This window comes from Plasmodium cynomolgi, chromosome 12 (assembly GCF_000321355.1).
Source record: "Plasmodium cynomolgi strain B DNA, chromosome 12, whole genome shotgun sequence".
NCBI classification, from domain to species: domain Eukaryota; phylum Apicomplexa; class Aconoidasida; order Haemosporida; family Plasmodiidae; genus Plasmodium; species Plasmodium cynomolgi.
Window position 1 is genome coordinate 465,662 of NC_020405.1, and position 18,862 is coordinate 484,523.

The 18,862-nt window shown below is 40.2% G+C and overlaps 4 protein-coding genes across 4 annotated transcripts; 2 read left to right on the forward strand and 2 right to left on the reverse strand.

The window, feature by feature from the left end:
* Positions 1-3,419: 3,419 nt before the first annotated feature.
* PCYB_122000 (kelch domain-containing protein) lies at positions 3,420-5,558 on the forward strand (the record flags this gene model as incomplete). Its single annotated transcript, XM_004223531.1, has 2 exons — positions 3,420-4,683; positions 4,711-5,558. The coding sequence occupies 2 exons, from the start codon at positions 3,420-3,422 to the stop codon at positions 5,556-5,558; spliced, it is 2,112 nt and encodes a 703-aa protein (XP_004223579.1).
* Positions 5,559-6,992: 1,434 nt separating this feature from the next.
* Positions 6,993-8,186, forward strand: PCYB_122010 (UDP-N-acteylglucosamine pyrophosphorylase 1; the record flags this gene model as incomplete). Its single annotated transcript, XM_004223532.1, has 1 exon — positions 6,993-8,186. A coding segment is annotated over one exon (1,194 nt), but the record flags the coding sequence as incomplete, so codon positions are not given.
* A 614-nt stretch (positions 8,187-8,800) lies between these two features.
* PCYB_122020 (hypothetical protein) lies at positions 8,801-10,369 on the reverse strand (the record flags this gene model as incomplete). Its single annotated transcript, XM_004223533.1, has 4 exons — positions 8,801-8,923; positions 9,096-9,125; positions 9,327-9,446; positions 9,665-10,369. The coding sequence occupies 4 exons, from the start codon at positions 10,367-10,369 to the stop codon at positions 8,801-8,803; spliced, it is 978 nt and encodes a 325-aa protein (XP_004223581.1).
* Positions 10,370-11,450: 1,081 nt separating this feature from the next.
* Positions 11,451-16,360, reverse strand: PCYB_122030 (DNA helicase; the record flags this gene model as incomplete). The annotated part of the gene is made up of 4 exons (XM_004223534.1): positions 11,451-14,650; positions 14,931-15,521; positions 15,608-15,919; positions 16,213-16,360. 4 exons carry the CDS (start codon positions 16,358-16,360, stop codon positions 11,451-11,453), a joined length of 4,251 nt encoding a protein of 1,416 aa, XP_004223582.1.
* Positions 16,361-18,862: the final 2,502 nt, after the last annotated feature.

Below are 18,862 nucleotides of genomic sequence, written 5' to 3' on the forward strand. Positions count from 1 at the left end.
AGTTAACGTGTGTGATTACCTTTTTTATATCTTATTGCGCTCCATTTTTTTATGCTAAATTTTAACTCTTCATTTGTTGATTATTTGTTTTTTGTTTTTTTTTTCTTTTGTTTTTTGTTTGTTTTTTTTTTTTTTTCTTTCCCCATCCCGTTCCTCCATTCCTTACACCTTATTGTCACTAAATACTTGTTCATTTAGCAAGTGTGTTTCACCTAGATATGCAGTCATTTCTCGAGGTTACACAGTTTGTTAATTCATATGATGGCCTCGTTACTCTCTTATTAGCCATGTCATTCGTATCAAAATGATACATTTTTTAAAAACCATTGTGAATATTTTTTTTTTTCCCCTCTTTGTTAAACCGATTTGTGCATTTTGCAAAATAAAATTAAGTATTACGTTATCTTAAAAGTTAAATGTGCATCGAATAAGCTTGCGCGTTGCTACAGAGTCGCCCAAAGGTTCGGTTAAAATTTCGACGAACATTTTAACATAACAGGTATGCTTCGCCTATCCTCTTTGTGCAAGTGGAGTGTATAATTTGTAATCCCCACCTTTTTGGATGCCTTACCTGCACACCATTATCCAATGTGGTGTCGCATAGCTTTGTCGTGTGAAACAAAATAGCCGAAAGGTAAAGCATATCTACATGAAGTTTGTAGACCGGCCGGCTTTGCATAAGGTTGTTAAAATACTTTTCGAGCATTCTCCAAGTTTTTTTGCCAGCTGCGCGAAATTAAGAGGGCTACGCTATGCTCACACACATTTCAGTTTTAAAAAATCGTTAGCATTTTTTGTTTTGCAATGTTTACATGATGAGGAATGGTTCAACCGTTCCGAGATAGCTTCCTCGACAGATAAGTTATTTTTTCCCCCTACCTTTTGTTGTACTTTTTGGGAAGCATGAGCAACCTGCAACGGTCAACATGTACCTGGTTCCTTCCCCCGATTTGTCGCATGTCGCAGGAAAATGCCAATAAACAAGTGCGTCCCTCGTCCAGCTCTGCGAATGTTTAATGTGACGCGCTCTACCCTTTTTGCGTCACCCGGAACAATTTCATCCTTAAAGAAGTTGTCTTTTTTTTTTTTTTTTCCAAAATGTGGAAAATGTGAAATAAACAAATTTCATTAAAATGTTCTCCTTTGAGAAAGAACAAAGAAAAAAATACAACAATTTGAAAGGGGCATTTTACAGTATTGCAAAAATTTTTAAAAGTAATACTTTCACCAGTAAATGATGTGTGTGCAATTTTTTTTTTTTTTTAAATTGCGTGTGTACATAATATACACACTGCCCAACGGTTGTTTCACTTGCGTGCAAATTTCTGCACTGGATTGGCTTCGCGTAATGGCTGTAAATTATTGCCATTAACTACTTTCCCGCTCGGGCAACAAATGATACGTACAGAACATTTACTCCTTTGTTCGCTGGAAATTTCACTATCATTACGTATGAAGCGTGTTTTTCCGCCTTTGGGAAGTTGCGCAACCATGTACGTGTTTCGTTAGGAGTAAAAGTTTGGCGAGTATGCCTTCTGGGTGTATTGCATATGAGTGGTGAATAAAATCGGAAAATGCGTGGGGGGCCAATGGCGCCTGCCCCCATGTACATAACGCAGACCGCAAATGTTACACGCGTTTATATGCGCACATTTGACCGTACGTTTATTCGCACAATTATACTTGCATTTATGCATACACTTATGAATAATTAGTATATTCCTTTGTTACCTCATTTTTAACACTTTTTTTTTTTTTTTTTTTCCGTACATCCAAAAATTGCCTGAACAGTTCATAATTTGTTAGCCACATCAATTCAAAATAGCTAACTGGAAGAACAGTTTTGGTTAAAAAATATTGCTAGGTAAAAAGGGAGGAAATGGCAATAAATTGAAAAAAAAAAATTCGAAGTGGAAAAAAAGAGTAAGTCGAAGACGAAGAGGCAAAGCGAAGTGGTCAAAGCGAATGCGGGAAAACCGTTGTTATGCGTAAATTCCCAAAAAGCGCAAGGTTTCAAAAAGGCGTACTTTCGCACTATATATATATATAACTTCCTTTTTTTCAGCGTAAATAAGGAAAAAACGCGATTAGAATTTAATAGGGGGGCCTGCAAAAACATTTGGCGTAAAACATCGTTTGTGCCATTCATCGCAATTTTCCATAAATGGCGATATTTTTTTAGAGTTTTGTTTTTCCACAAATTTGACATGATCATTAGGCCAAGTGGCAATTACATGCTACTACGTTGAACAGATTTTTTGTGCGGCATAAAAATACAGCACGTTCACGTTTGCGCAGTGATCGTTATATGCCCAATATGCATATTTGTATGCGTAATTTGTAGCGTCCCCAATTTCCATTCCTTTTTTTGTCTATATATCCCAATTGATGATTTAAATAAATATAAAAATACCCCCGTAGCCACAAGATAATTTTCCTTTGCAGAAGAAGGCCGTACGTATGTACTTTCCAATTTTGCATTTAACTTAATTTTTATAAAATAATTCTATGATAAAAGGATAATCTACATAAATAACAATATTTACGAAAAAATTACATAAAAAAACGTTAATTAATGCTACATCACGGATAATGTTTTGAAAAGCCTTCTTTTTTCACCCCCTTTTTTTTTTAAAAAGATATTGTTAAGTGGGATGAATATACATATATATATATCCCATTTCATATATTTTTCCTTTTTCGTTCGTCACTTTTTGCTTAATTTTTTATAAATGCGTAAAAAAGAGAATATGTTTTGTAGCAACGAATTTATTGTAGATTCTTTGTAATCTGCGAATGTTACCTATTTGGTGAATAAAGCGTGTGGGCAAAGTTCTTCATTTTGTTCCCTGCTTATATGTACATGTTCGTGCGCGCCCTGCCGATTGTATTATACCATTTTGGTGTGCCTACAGTACGGAATATGCCCACGGCGTGCTCACCAATTTGACATTCCACCCGTTGCGTTTTTGATTTTTCCCAAAGTGCTTATGTTAGGTGCCCTCCCGCCCTTTGTGTACGTGATTACCCAAACGGGAGCAAAAGAATTGTGAAACGTTGCTAGCCCTTGTCAGAGCAAAGCGGTTACTCCGTTCGCGTTTATTTTTTGCATTGCAATTTGTGCACCAATTTGTGCACCAATTAGTGCATCGATTAGTGTACCTTTTTGCGAACCCATTTGTGAATCCATTTGTGAACCCATTTGTGAAACCATTTGTGAACCCATTTGTGAACCCGTTTATGAACCCGTTTGTGAACCCATTTGTGAACCCTTTTGTGAACCCTTTTGTGAACCCACTTTTATGCCCATACTGGCTGCACCTGCTTGGCGACCCCTCCAGAAGTAAACGCTGCAAATATACCTCCATCCAAGGAACAGATGAATCTTCACGCATGAAAACTACCAAGGGAAATAAACAATGGAGGGCGAAAAAATAAAAACCAACAGCATTTCCAACTTCTCCGTCACGTACGAAAGGGAATCTGGGGCCAACAGCAACAGCGATGATAAAAGTGTCAGCAGCAGCGAAAATGAGTCCAACTCGTTCATGAATTTGACAAGCGATAAAAATGAAAAGACAGAAAATAATAGTTTCATTCTAAACAATAGCAGCTTTGCAAATATGAAAGATAGCTTTTTGGAATCCATAGACTTGAGCGTTTTAGACTCGAACTTTGATTCGAAGAAGGATTTTTTGCCAAGTAATTTATCCAAAAATTTTAACAATTTGTCGAAAGAAAATCTTGGGAATAAATATTTAAATAAATTATTAAATAAAAGTGACTCGATATTTATGTCAAAGAGTAAAGACATGAATTTAATAGAAAACAACCTGGGCAGTAACAACCTGCCAGTAAAGAGCAGCAACAAGAAGGAGGGCTTCATGGATTCGTCCACTCCAATAAATGCGAATGAAGATAACGCAATGAATAATCGTAAAAAATATAGCAATAGTAATAATATTAATGATACGTATGAAAAGAAAATAATCGAAACGGAGTTGAGTGATTCAAGTGACTTTGAAAACATGGTGGGGGATCTCAGAATCACGTTTATTAATTGGCTAAAAAAAACACAAATGAATTTTATCAGAGAAAAGGACAAATTATTTAAAGACAAAAAGGAACTAGAAATGGAAAGAATAAGACTCTACAAAGAAATAGAAAATAGAAAGTCAATCGAGGAACAGAAACTGCACGATGAAAGGAAAAAACTGGACATTGATATATCAAACGGGTATAAACAAATTAAGAAAGAAAAAGAAGAACATAGAAAAAGGTTCGATGAGGAAAGGCTACGATTTTTACAAGAAATAGATAAAATAAAGCTAGTCCTCTATTTAGAGAAAGAAAAATATTTCCAAGAATATAAAAATTTTGAAAATGATAAGAAAAAAATTGTCGATGCTAACATCGCAACGGAAACTATGATTGATATAAACGTCGGGGGGGCCATATTTGAAACATCTAGGCACACCCTAACACAGCAGAAGGACTCCTTTATAGAAAAATTGCTAAGTGGGAGGTACCACGTAACGAGGGATAAGCAAGGCAGGATATTTCTAGATCGGGATAGCGAGTTATTCAGAATCATATTAAACTTTTTAAGAAATCCATTGACGGTCCCTATTCCGAAGGACTTAAGCGAAAGTGAGGCCCTGCTAAAAGAGGCAGAATTTTATGGTATTAAATTTTTGCCTTTCCCCTTAGTTTTCTGCATGGGTGGTTTCGATGGGGTAGAGTACCTAAACTCCATGGAACTCTTAGATATTAGCCAACAGTGTTGGCGTATGTGTACACCCATGTCCACGAAGAAGGCATATTTTGGAAGTGCTGTTTTGAACAATTTCTTATACGTTTTTGGAGGAAATAATTATGATTATAAAGCCCTTTTCGAAACTGAGGTATATGATAGGTTAAGAGACACTTGGTTTGTTTCTAGTAACTTGAATATCCCTCGAAGAAACAATTGTGGAGTTACATCCAACGGAAGAATCTACTGTATTGGTGGGTATGATGGATCGTCTATAATCCCCAATGTAGAAGCCTATGATCATAGGATGAAGGCTTGGGTAGAAATCGCCCCATTGAATACTCCACGATCTTCGTCCATGTGTGTAGCCTTTGACAACAAAATTTATGTCATTGGTGGAACCAATGGAGAAAGACTAAATTCGATCGAAGTGTATGATGAAAAGATGAACAAATGGGAGCAATTTCCGTACGCTTTGTTAGAAGCTAGAAGCTCAGGGGCAGCTTTTAACTACCTAAATCAGATATATGTTGTTGGGGGGATTGACAACGAACACAATATTTTGGACTCCGTTGAACAGTACCAACCTTTTAATAAAAGGTGGCAATTTCTGAATGGAGTTCCAGAGAAAAAGATGAATTTTGGTGCAGCCACACTGTCCGATTCGTACATCATCACGGGTGGTGAAAATGGCGATGTCTTAAACTCCTGTCACTTTTTCTCTCCGGACACGAATGAGTGGCAGATAGGACCCTCCCTCCTCGTCCCCAGATTTGGACATTCCGTTTTAATTGCGAATATATGAATGTCAAGGGGGATATACAAAAGGGAGGAAGAAGCGGGGGGTGTGGACATGGGAGAGATAGGGAGAGTTATTTATAAGTAGGGGAGGTGCACCACTCCCGTTTTTGCTACAATTTTCTCGGGTTTGTTTTTTCCCCCACGCACCACACCGGCAGCAGCAGCATCTCCACGTTATATGTTTTTTCCCAGACGCGCAGTTGTGCTTGTTGGCATAGAGAACGATTCAAGAGGTGATGAGTGATGATGGCACTCGATTCGAAGGTGGAAGCGCTCAAGTGAGTAGCCTCCTGCTATTTGGAAAAGGTGGCCATCCCATGCAGCTAGCTGCGCCGAGCGCACACGTCTGTTTGCATGTACCATAAATACATAGCTTCATGTGCGCAGTGATGAAAAAGTGATTTTTTTTTCTTTTTTTTTTTTCCTACGCGTTTTGAAGAATACACTATGGCATTGTATGAATATTTACGCACTGTCTTGTGCACATGTTTTAAATGTGCTTGCGCCATTTCCACCTCGGCATTTTCCACCGCGTGTTGTTATTAATTAATTAATTTTTTAATCTCACTTTTCTCGTTCTCCTCCCCCCACCCCATTCGCCACGTGGTGTTTCTCCTCCCCATTTTATTCGTCCCATCAGTCCCCTGTTTTATGAATCCATTCGTTTTTTAAGACGGCACATGTCGTGTATAAACACACGTATGTGAAAGCACGTGCGTGCCGACGCAGTAGTGTGCGTCATAGATGTGTACATATATAGCATATGGACTATATGCATACAACTTTTTTTTGCCGCCTTGCCCTTACCCATTTTGTGACCCTCTCAGACTTTTTTTTTTTTTTTTTTTTTCTCCAAAGAACACTTAATTTTTTAGAAAAGTCTTTTCCCTAATTTGAACCCGACAAGAGTGAACATTTACGCGTCGTATGTGCTTTACCCCTTTTGACGAAGGAACAACCCCCTAGGGTGGGAAAAGCACATCCGAGAGGAAAAAAAAAAAAAAAAGGACCCCTCGCAGTTGCTACCTTTAACGTGTGGAGAGTGCGAAAGGAAGCACTCATTTTTTTTTTTTTTTTCCTAATACTCAGTTAAAAAGCCCCCGTTTAGAGGCTGCTGTTGGTTCTCCATTTTGTAGGGGAACAAAGCCTTGGGTTTGTTTTGACGCACAAAGTTGGCTGCTCTGGCGAAGGGCTGCAGGTCACAGTGCGCCATGGCTATGTGTGGGGAGGAGCCTTTGAACAAATGAGCAGAGCTATTATCACGATCGTAGAGATCACGCATGAACAGTCTGCACAGGTGATTTGCTCGGTATCCATATCGATGAGCCCCCCTCCCAAAGGTGCACCTCTTCCTGTGCCTATGTCCCCCGCGCCATGCGAAAAAAGTGTTGCTTTCCCCCTGCACACCTTCCCCCATTTGGGCATTCCCTAATCCCCGATGGATAACATTGTTAAGATTCTTACGCAACAAAATCAGCTATCGCTGTGCGAATATGTGAAGCGCATCGGACCAGGCAATTTCACCAATGTTGACCCAACCCATTTGGATGATTTTCTAAACAAATTGAGCGAAATACGGAATGCAAAAAATGGAAAAGAGGAGGAAGAAGAGAAAGAGGAGGAAGAGGAGGGGGAAGCATATGTGGTGGAAGCGCCTCCACTCATCAACATCAGTAGCACCCACGAGTGTAATGAGGAGCCACCCAACGGGAGCATATTTATCGAAACATATAAAAAAGCAGACTTAATGAACGAATTAAAACATATAGGTCTGGAAATTATTAAACGGAGTGAAGTGGCCGTTTTGATCTTAGCTGGTGGTATGGGGTCCCGACTTGGCTTTAGGAAGCCAAAGGGGTTACTAGAAATTACCCCAGTTCTGAAGAAGACATTTTTCCAATTTTATTTTGAGCAAGTGAAGTTTTTGGAAGAGTACACCGCAACAGTTGACACTGTTCGGGGAGGCCATGATCATGCTAATGAGAAAAGTAGCATGGGTTGCGCCAACCGCTCAAGTACAAGAGGGGAGGACCCACCCCCCAAAAGTAACATCGCCAACGGAACGACCATCTACGTGTACGTAATGACATCCCAGTACACGCACGACGAAACAGTTCACTTTTTGGAAGAGAACAATTTTTTCGGATTAAAAAAGGAAAATATAAAATTTTTTAAGCAGAGCAATAATTATGCCACCGATTTTAACTTCAATATCGTCCTGTCCAATCATAACACATTGCTGACATACCCCGGGGGAAATGGAGCCCTCTTCAGTGCCCTCAACGAGAACGAAATAATTGACGATATGCTTCGAAAAAACATAAAATATATTCAAGTTGTAAGTATTGATAATGTGTTAAATAAAATATCTGACCCCGTATTAATTGGTTTTTGTTCCTTTTTCCATTGTGACGTTGCTAATAAGGCGGTTAAAATAGAGGAGGGGGAATCAATGGGTATCTTTTGCCGAAAGTGGGCAAGAAAGAAACAGCCACCTGATATCTCCATCAAAAACGAATTCTGCGTGTGTGAATATACAGAAGTGAACGAATACATTTTGAGCAACCCAGAACTCTTTATATATGGCAATATTTGTCACCACATTTTTTCTCTCCCTTTTTTACACCAGATTGTAAAGGGTAAATTTTATAACCATATGAAGCTACATAGAATAGTGCGCAAGAAGGAGTACTACAATTTTGGGGAGGATAAAAATGGGGATACTCCCTTGGCCACTTCTTCCCCCCTGTACTTCTACGAATATTTCATTTTTGATGTTTTTAAATATGCCAAAAGGATTTTATCTTTAGAAGTTTCTAGAGAAGATGAATTTTATCCAATAAAAAGTAACGATAATGGAATGGCTATTCTAAATGCACAAAAAAAATTAAGTAAGATACATAGATCGTGGCTTGAAAATATGAAGTTCACTATAGTTGCTAATCCTGTGGAGAATCTCAATTGGTGTGAAATTTCTCCTCTTGTTTCTTACGATGGAACTTTTTTTTTTCATTTGCCTGCACAGAAAAATGTGCACCTGCCGTTTGCCCTCGATTCGGTTTCATCCTCCTAACTGCTCATTTGGAAGAAGCCCTTTTAAAAAAAAACATTCGTGCGGACTTGCAGGGGAAAGAGGAGGGTAAATTAAAACGTAACCTGGATTATCTGTACCACTTAGCTAAGCACACATATAGTTGCTCATATCTGTAGCTTCTTCAACCGGATATACTCACGTGCTTCTGCTGCTCAAGGAATTTTGCGTCCATCCGGTAGGACCAGAGGGTCCCTAATTTTTTTGGGCTTTGCGAAGTGGTTGTCGAACAGGACCTTCTTCTGCTCTTCGTTGATCACCGGGAATTTGTCGCCAACCTGGGGGGGAAGCGGTGGTGAGGCGGTGGTGAGGCGGTGGTGTAGCGGTGGTGAGGCGGTGGTGCAGCGGTGGTGATGTAGCCGTGGTGATGTATCGGTGAGGGGGTAACAAAAATGGTGCACATTTGTACAACGTGTCCACCCCCTCCGCCGCCGCTTCTCCCAGCTGTACCTTTAAGTTACGTTCCTTGGCATGTCCGGGCTGCAAATAATGTTCGGGTGGGGAGAGGAGCGCATGTGGATGGGGTTGATCATGCAGTGGAACGAACAGCACGTTAAGTATTGTACACACATTCGAAAAAAATAAAAACACAACACATTTTTTTTAATGCGATGCAGCGCAGAAATAGGGGCTAATTGGGACGAAGTGTGAAATAGGACAAGTGCGCTTATAACTGTACACTTTTGCACAATCGTGCACATTTTCGTTTCTCTTCCCGCTCACCGCTGCCATGATGACGAATCTGGGTTCCTTATCTCGCTCGCTCTCCTCCAGCTTCTTGTCGTACGGGGGTCTGTTCTCCTGCAAGGAAGGGGAATCACAAATTGAGGTAGAACGAAGAGAAGCGTTACACGGGGTGGGGACCGACTACTCAAACGTCTCTGCCTTAGCACGTGTATTTAATCGCATGTGGCGACCCTCTACTGGGGCGTTTCTCCCCCTCTTATCCCTTCCGTTTATCCTCCCCGTCTGATCCCTTCCCTTTATCCTCCCCTTCTCTCCAAGCTCGCTTCGCCTACCTCGATATTCATTATAGTTCCATCCGAGTGCACATAAAACATGTCGCACTTGAATAAGTCATAATTTATCTGCTTATCTGGTGGAGCCCTTTTATTGTAATTCTCGATGAACTTCCTAGCGTTAACAAATCTGTTAGGGTCCCTATAAAGTAAGCTCTTTAACCTTTTCCTTCTGTAGAAATGCATATTAGTGGAGGGATCTCCGTCTCTTATTATTTCATCTAAGGATGGAAAAATATTTGAATCCGATTTCTCATTTTCATATTGAAACCCTTCTTCCCTTAACTTCTTTTTGATGTCCATATCGACGGGTTCAAAACTGCTTATGATATTTTTAAAAGGAGAAAAATAAAACAGGTTGGACATTGGACTGGCTGGTTTTTTTGCATATTTTTCAAATTTCTTATCATTTCTTATGTTTAATTCGTAACAATCGATCTTCCTTTCTGGTCTCTGCGTGTTTGACTCGTACAATTTGTTGCTTATCTTTTTTATCCTATTTTTTGGGCATCTTTTTTGCTTTACAAAGTAGTATGATCGTCTCCATATGTTCACTCCATTGGGCAAGGTGGCTTCGGTTAACGGGGTGGCGCTACAGTTGCTTTTACTGTAGCATCCCTGGGAACTTACGAGAATGGTTATATGTGTACAGACCAGGAAAAGAATCATGCGAAGGAGGACTTTCCCGTTTGCCAGCCTGTACATTTACGCGAGTAGGGTAGGAGCATCACGCACACATATGAGATGTGGTACGAAGTGGTGAGGAACAAAGCAGCGTTACAAAAAAAAAGAAAAAAGAAAAAAAGAAAAAAGAAAAAAGGAAAAAAGAAAAAAGAAAAAAGAAAAAAGAAAACACATTAAATGGGGGAACTTCTTGATAGAGAATTTTTCCTCCTCTCTCGGTAAAAACAACAAAAAATATGTTCCCCTTTTGGGGAGAAGCGCAACGCAGTTCCTTTTTTTTTTTTTTTTAATGAGAGAACTCCAGGGAAGTTTGCCTATTTGACCCTTCTGCACAAGCTGAGATGATACCAATTGACCTGTGGTGGGTGGGAGATCTTTCTCAATTTGGAATTTTTGTTCATTTTTTCCCCCTTTCGTGAAGTTCTCTCAGTTGTGTATTTTTTTCAGCAAATTCGCTGAGATACGAGAGCGATGTGAAAGCCTCTACTCTGCGTGCTTCCTGCGCACTATTTCCCGCGGTGCCTTAAGTCTTTATATTATACACTTACAAACGGAGAAGTGCCAAAATGGCTGTTGCACAAACGAGAGTTATCACGTGGGTAGTTGGGAGCCCCACCAATCGGGATGACACAAAAAGGCTTCCAAATTTAAAAAATAAAGATTAAAAAATGAAAAGGGAAAATTAAAAAAGTACATGAACGACCGTTCCGCGGGATTACTCCGACTGGAAAAAAATATATTTCACAATTGGGGGCGGATGGCCATTTTCAAACGCGAAAAAAGGCGGGCTTTTCAAACACACCGGGGACGGAATTAATCACGTGGCCGTATTTCTGTGCCGATGGCCAAACGGGGGGCGCCATCAGAAGGAGCGCATGTCATCATACCATCCCACAGGTACAGCCTACGCTTAACGGAGTGGCGATTAAAACGTCTTCTCCTTTTTTTTTTTTTGCAATGTATCCGTTGCCTCCTCATGTGTAGCCACACGCACACCGCGGCGCAACGGGGAGTGCAACTCGATCGGTGCAATGGTCCAAAGATTGGTATGCACCTTTGTTACTTGGCCCCTCTTTTGCTGCCCCCCCCCAAACGAGGAGACCTACTCTTCCGCATTCCAATCCTTGAACATGAGAATGAAATCATCCATGCCCAATTTCTGCGGAGCGAATTTCATCTCTGTGTTAATTTTGTTACCCTCTTGAGCTAAAATTTGATTCGCCGTGTACTGCTTGCTCTGGTGGATTTGCAGAATTCTTTCCTCCACTGTTTTTTCCAAAACGAATTTGTAAATGCTGACATCCTTTAGTTGTCCAATTCTATGGACTCGTTCGAATGCCTGGTCTTCGATGGCAGGGTTCCACCACAAGTCCATTAAGTAGACTTTGGAAGAAACGGTAAGGTTGAGACCAACTCCACCTGCTTTGAGCGAACATAAGAGTACTTTCCCAGAGAAATTTTCTACAGCAATTGGAAAAGAAGGTTTAGTAAATCCAATTCCTGGCTGGTATACTTTGCCTTTTTGTACATTAAACCAAAGGAGAGTATTTTTTCTCTCTTCATATGTTAAAGATCCATCATATATTTTGTTGGGAATATTATGTAGAGTTAGTAATTTTTGGATAATTTTCAGAAATCCAATCCACTGCGAAAATACGACAATGTGCAATTCGTTTTGCATGTCATTTTGTATATGATCAAATAGTTGCTTCAATTTGGTGGAGTAAACAAAGTTTTCCTTTTTCATTTTTTTTAGCAATTCGTCTAGAGGAGACTTATTTTCTTGTAGCGTTTTCAACGATTTTAAGCTTATGTACTGATTGCACTGTGGGCATTTCTTATCTGCTATTTGGGTTAAGTGAAAATAATTGTCTGCACATTTTTTGCACATGATATGCATGCATTTGCTAATTAGTGGGTATACAGCGTCTTCCAAGCAGATTACACACTGAATTGCGTTTCCTCCTTTTAGCAGGTCTATCATTTGGACGTAATCATCATCCAGCTGATTTGAATGCGTCGCTCCTAGCATGAAGTTGTATATAAGGTCGTCTCCCCGATTCGTTGGCTCATCTGCTACGTCCTTACGGTTGGAGCTGCTAAATGGAGTGCTTCTCCCTGTGGTGCCATTTTCGGGGAGAAAATCAGTACCTCCTTCTTCGTTTTCCCCTTTCCACTCATCGTCGTCCTTCTTCTGCAGCGCGTTGTTTATGTCCTCCCGATTCCATTCCTCAAAAAAAGGCTTAGAGAACAAAAGCAGAGGGTGCGAGCAGCACTGTCTTAGCCTCAACAGCAACTGCAAAACGTGGGAGTAATGACTTAACACATTCCCATCATGCATGTATGTGTCAAATTTGGTTTTGCTTCGGTAAAATATGGCCCGATAAAAATCTTCTTCCTCCATGGAAAACTTCAGCTTCATGAGGTGCACATTTTTTTTCGGCAAAGATATAATGTAGTCTCCATTTTTTGTCCTCGATTTTTTTGTTCTCCTCAACAAAATGGGAGATGATATTTTCCTAACTACATCCAGGGCTAAGTTCAATTTGTTTTTATTTACATAGTCTATAATTTCTTTGTTCCACCATTCAATGGTCCCATAGGGTTTGATTCCTAAAAATCGAAATAGTGGGAAGATGTCATATATCGAATTTTGTATAGGCGTTCCCGTCAAGCACCAGTTTCTTTCTCCTCGTAATTTCCACACTGCAATTGACTGAATGGAGTTTTTATTTTTTATCACGTGTGCTTCATCGATTATGATTCTTCTCCATGTTATTCTATACAAGGGACACTCTTTCTTCGAACTTCCCTGTTTTGTGTTCTTCCTATCGTCACTTAATTTCAGCGTAGTATTACTCGTCGTCGCTATCTTCGTTCCCAGAATAGTCTTCTTAAAAAAGTTGTTTATTTTGGGGCTCTCATTATTTGTTCCACTTTGTGAACTCGCTTTAGGACTGATGCTTTTTGCTCCACGCTTGGTAACCCCACCTTTGACTTTCTCTTCTTTTGGGTTCCCCTTGATGAATCCCATGTCACCCTGTTCATGCTTACTCTTCCCAATATCATCGTTCTCTTCCCTAGGGTTGTTATCATCACCATTATTCCCTTTCTTACTTAGCGTGTTTTTATACTCAGAGACTAGAGTCGAATAAGTGGTTAGCACTACGGAGTACTTAGACAACTCTTCGCTGGTTACATCTTTTGAGGTGCCGTAATAAATGTAGGCCGTGAGGAAACCCTCCTTGGTGTGCTTCTCGATTTCTTGTTTCCATTGATAGATCAGAGCTAACGGGGCAATAATTAATGTCCCTCCTTTTTTAAAATTAAATCCCTTGATTGTATTCTCTATCAAGTAAATAATATTGTTCTTATTTTGATTGTTCCTATTTTGTAAATGCAATTTATTGTGGCAAACATCGTGCGCTATTAATCCGATGCTTTGTATGGTTTTTCCCAACCCCATTTCATCGGCTAGAATGCCCCCCCTGAATGGGGGCACATACTGTGGGTACGTCAGCGAAAAGCACCCCGTTAATTTGTTTACATAGAAATATTTTAGCACACACACCAGGTTGTCCTTCTCGTAGATTTTTATGTTGGGGATAAACGCGTGTTCCTCCCACAGGGGGTTAAGCGGTTGCTTGTTCCGAATGTCGTCATCTTCGTCATCCTCGTCATCTTCGCCATCTTCGTCATTTTCTTCGCCGCTGTTGTCTTCCCTTTGGCCGCGCAACTTGGCTTTCTCTCGCTTGATGGCCAAGTCGCTCCGTTTCGCCTCGCCTTGGGGCGGCGTGCTCACCGGTTCGAACTTGCACTCGGGGGAGCTTCCTCCCTGTTCGACCTTACACTGCGGAGTGCTTCCACCCTGTTCGACCTTACACTCGGACAGAGTGCCCTCCGGGAGACCCGCCTTCGGGGCGAACTTCTCACTTATTATGGAAAGCACCTGTGTCCTCTTCCTTGCCACGCTTTCAAAATGAGGGTTCTCCTTGACGACTTCATCAATAACGATTTCTTTTATGTCTTCGTTTTTTCTTATTTTCTCTTTGAAATATTCGGGGGGATTTTCCTTGGTGTACATCCACCATACTCCTTCCGCCTGGTACGTTTTCAACGTAGGTTTGAAGTAAAATTTGTCTGGGTGAATTTCCTTGAACTCTTCCAGTAAGTACCCTCCACGATATTTCTCTTCCACAAAAACCATGTTTGTTGCTTCTTCGTTGTTTTCTTCCATCTCGTTTTCGCTCAGGGAGTCCACAACTTCGTCTTCTTCCTTGGTCACGCTGAGGGTGGCCGGGTCTAATGAGGGGGTGAGGAGCATTGAGGCGGCGTAAAGCTGTGAACGCGATTGCAGTGACGGCGCTACTCGTCAAACGATTTGCGACGAGTATCACTCCTTACAGAGGCAGGCCACTCTGCGAGGTAAATTGCGCATCCCTGAGGGGAGCCACTACAAAGGGTTCCTTTTTTCGCATTTTTCTGCGCTCTCTTTTGCGCTCTCTTTTGCGCTCTCTTTGGGCTCTCTTTTACGCTCTCTTTTGCGCTCTCTTTTGCATTTCTCATTCTCCTGGTGTCATACCTAGGACGGAGCGCCTCGAGCCGCCCAGCGCCTTGTAGGGGGTGCTGAAACCAAAGGAGGTGTCCCCCCCCAGGTCCTTCTTGCCACACAAGGATGGGTCGCTCTTAAGAGAACTGTTAGAAGGCGACAACAAACTTTCCTTATTTATCCTAATATGAGCACTTTCAAAGGAATCCATATCAATATTTTTGGCTAGTCGCAATGGAGTGATTCTAAGCTCCTTAAATAAATTATCAACACTGTATTTAATCAAAGAATTATATTCATGAAATTTATGAGAATCAATTTTAAAAGAATCAGGGTATAAAATGACATGAATAAAAGTTCTTAAGCTACCCCCAAATTTTAAGTCACAAAAAGAAACTTTTTCTAACATAATTTCAATTCTTATTGCATTCAAAACTAAACATAAAGTTTTGGACAAATTGCTCTTAATTTTGGAGATGTCTCGATTATTATTATGTTTAATTCTTATACATGGATACCCCTCGTTAATATCTTTTAAAATTTCACTCTTACATTTATCAAATTCTATGAATTTTTTGTCTGCTGATAGAATTTTATTGGAGTCGAAATGAATTTCTGAATATTCTTGATTGCACTGTGGAGAATAGTTACCTTTCTTTGTTAACAACTTTTTTTTTTTACTTTTTTATTATTTGTGGGAATATTTCTACCTATCACTTTAATATAATCATTAGACATGACATAATTTTTATTTACCTTTAGCATATACATGGGGGAATAAGACCGCTTTGTCGATTTCGGTGTTATCTCGTAGCTGATCTCAATATCTTTGTCACTCTTTACGTCACATATTTCGCTCGACAGAATGATGGAGTCCGTTTCTATGCATCCTAAATAGTACTCAAAGAAGACTCCTTTGTCTCTTACCAACTCGGCTCTCCTGTTCGACGCCTCGAATTCTTTTATCTTCGCCAACTTTATTTGCTCGTAGTTGTACAAGTTCATGTCCTCTATAATTTCGACTGCGAGGGGGGAAGGGGGCGCGTGGCATGAATAATCATTTTGAGGGTGTGTTTATGTGTGTTTATTTGTTTATGTTTATGTGTGTTTATGTGCGTGTGCGGGGAGGGTATAACAAAGGAGAACCAACATGAATCGGTCAATGGCAATAAGCAAAACACTTCAATTTTGCGAGCGGGAAACAGCAAAACAATATAGGTCTCTCTTTCATCTCAGTTGAATCACTTACTGTCACTGCATCCCTCTATCGACACGCCGTAGTTACTCCTTCCATGATGCACACCCCCAGGGTTACCAAATCTGGACACCGTGGTGCACCGAGGCTCGTTCTCATTTAAGCTTATAATTTCTATAACGTCGCTATCATAGCTCTCCCCCCCCAACTTGCCAACTGATTCTTGAAAAATTTTCGTTTCATTCTTAAAATAATTTGAGCTTGTCATTTAAAATAAAAATATTCATTTATGGTTTTGCAGATGGCAAGGAGAAAAGAAAAAAAAAAAAAAAAAAAAATACAAAAAATTATCAAACGTGTAATGCGAAAAACAAAAAAGGAAAAAAAAAAAAAAGGGTCTAATTATAACAAAGCATACTTAAAATAAATGAATGACATACTTTTTGGAGGATACAAAATTGTATTAAAAAGAAATGGCGTTTAATGTAAAACTGCGCGTTGAGGGGGGAAACGACGTGGAAGCTCCTTCCTTAGTCTCTCCACATTTGGCCTCTTCACATTTCATCTCTGCGTCTTTTCACCTTTGTGTCTTTTCACTTTTGCGATTTACACCTCCACGCAGCACACCCACATACTCATGCATCAAAACGCGCGTGCCTCAAGACGTGCGATGAGACCTGTCCTTATTTGCTACTTTGTATGGCAAGGGAACATATACGCAAGCCGTTAGCGCCTTTGTGCATGTAGATATGTGGAGTGATGGGGTTCATGGGGGGGTACCCAATACGTGGTGGTATTAACGCGGGAGAAGTCGCAAGCGCGTCGAACATTACATGCCTCTTTTTTTGCTTCCCAAGCAGAGATAAAATGTACGTCCGTCTAGTGCACGTGTGTTGAGCACTACACAAATGGTTTCGTAGTATAAAAAAAAAAAAAAAAAAAAATGTGCGAAAATGGGAAGCAAAAGGGGTGAAAAATTGGGCAAAGCGAAGACAAGGTGAAGACAAAAATTTTCAACTCAAATGCTTACAAAAATAAAAACTGAAACAAAGGCGCAGGCGCGCGTACTGATGAGCGGAGGGGCATACGAAGGGACAAAGAAGTGGCCTACGTATATAATTGCATATACGTAAACGCTTGTGCCATCACATGAATGACCTTTGGGCTTTGTGATGGATGACGAGAGGTAGAAAAAGGCTTACAGTTCTCCCTTATGCACATGCGTGTACGTGCTTGCCATCGAAATATCTTATACTGCTAAATAACGCAGTCCCCGTGGATATTTGACGACATTAAAAGGAGGGAGTTTCGTAAAATGCATAGCATAAATTAAAGGTGTCAAAAAATATTGCAATTGCTTGGGGGATTCCGAATTTATGTGAATTATTTGTACTTACGATTGCCGTAAATGTAACAATGCTAACGCTGATAATAATGCTAATGATAACGATAATGTTATTGTTTTTTTTGTTTTTTTTTTTTTCTCATTGAGTGTATATTTTTTTCGTGTCAAATTGGGCTATTCACCATTTGCAACTTTTTAAAAAAAAAAAAAACGGAGAACAAACGGGATAGGGCAAAATGAAAGGAGAAGATTAAAAAGGGAAAACGGGAAAACAAAATGAGAGAGCGGGAAAATGATAAGTACACAAAGAACGGAGAAATCAAAACCGTATTCGGACTGCCGTTATGTGTTTTTATACTTATACGGAAACACAGTAACGGTTTAATGTGAAACTTCTCATCTTTAAATGGGCCATGGTGGTGATGTTACGAAGCAGACAATAAAGAAAACTTCCTTTCAGTTGTTCATACAAGTTATGGCTTTTCATTTTTGCAATTATGCGCGCTTCCCTTTTTGTATCGCGTTTTTATGGGAAAAAATGGGGAAAAAAGGGGAAAAAAATGTAGTCAAACTGTGGTCTATGCGGGCGCGGTTAAGGCACTTCCGACGTGGAGATGTAACGCGGCCAATTTGTCACTTGTCAACGGTAAACCTGTCATTTGCAAATCTGCCATTCGCAAACCTGTCATTGGCAAACTTGCCAATTGTGCAAATTCGCCATCTGCCATCTGTCATTTGCGAAAATAAATGTACGCATGCGGCAACGGCGCGGGCATGGGGATATCAAAAAGGCAAGCAGGAACGATTTATTTTGCCAAGGGCGATGATTTCAAACCGTTTCCCGGGGGCCCATCATCCGCATTCCTACTGTGTGTAAATTTTTCCCTGGTAACTTTGTGTACCTCCTTACGGCTAGAGAAAATCTTCTCACACATTTCTCCCTGGCATTTATGTAAAATTTTGCGCGCGTGGAAAAAACGCGTAAAAATACGAACACATTTTTAAGCACCCTGCGAGGAATGTCCATTTCCTTTCAACAAAAAGGACTTCGTTTCCATCTCTCTCTCTTCCGTTTAACACTCTTTAAGCGAAGCACGAACACGCAAAAGCGCAAACGTGCAAACGGGGAAAAAAAAAAATTAAGTCCCGCCGCGCATCCTTTAAAAGATATAACTAACGCCCATTCGGTATTCCCACTCCCACGGGCTAAAGGCACAAGCACAATTTATAAATGATGAGTGCTTCTAAGCGTACCTTCTATTTTTGCACAATATCACTAATGTAAGGCCTCTTTTACTGCACATAACGCTGAAATGAAAGGCGCACGCATGCTCATTCGCATATGTGTATGTGTTTATTGCATGTTAAATTGCGCACATGTGAGGTGTACCTTTTTTTTCTTACCGTGTGAACGCAAAATCATTC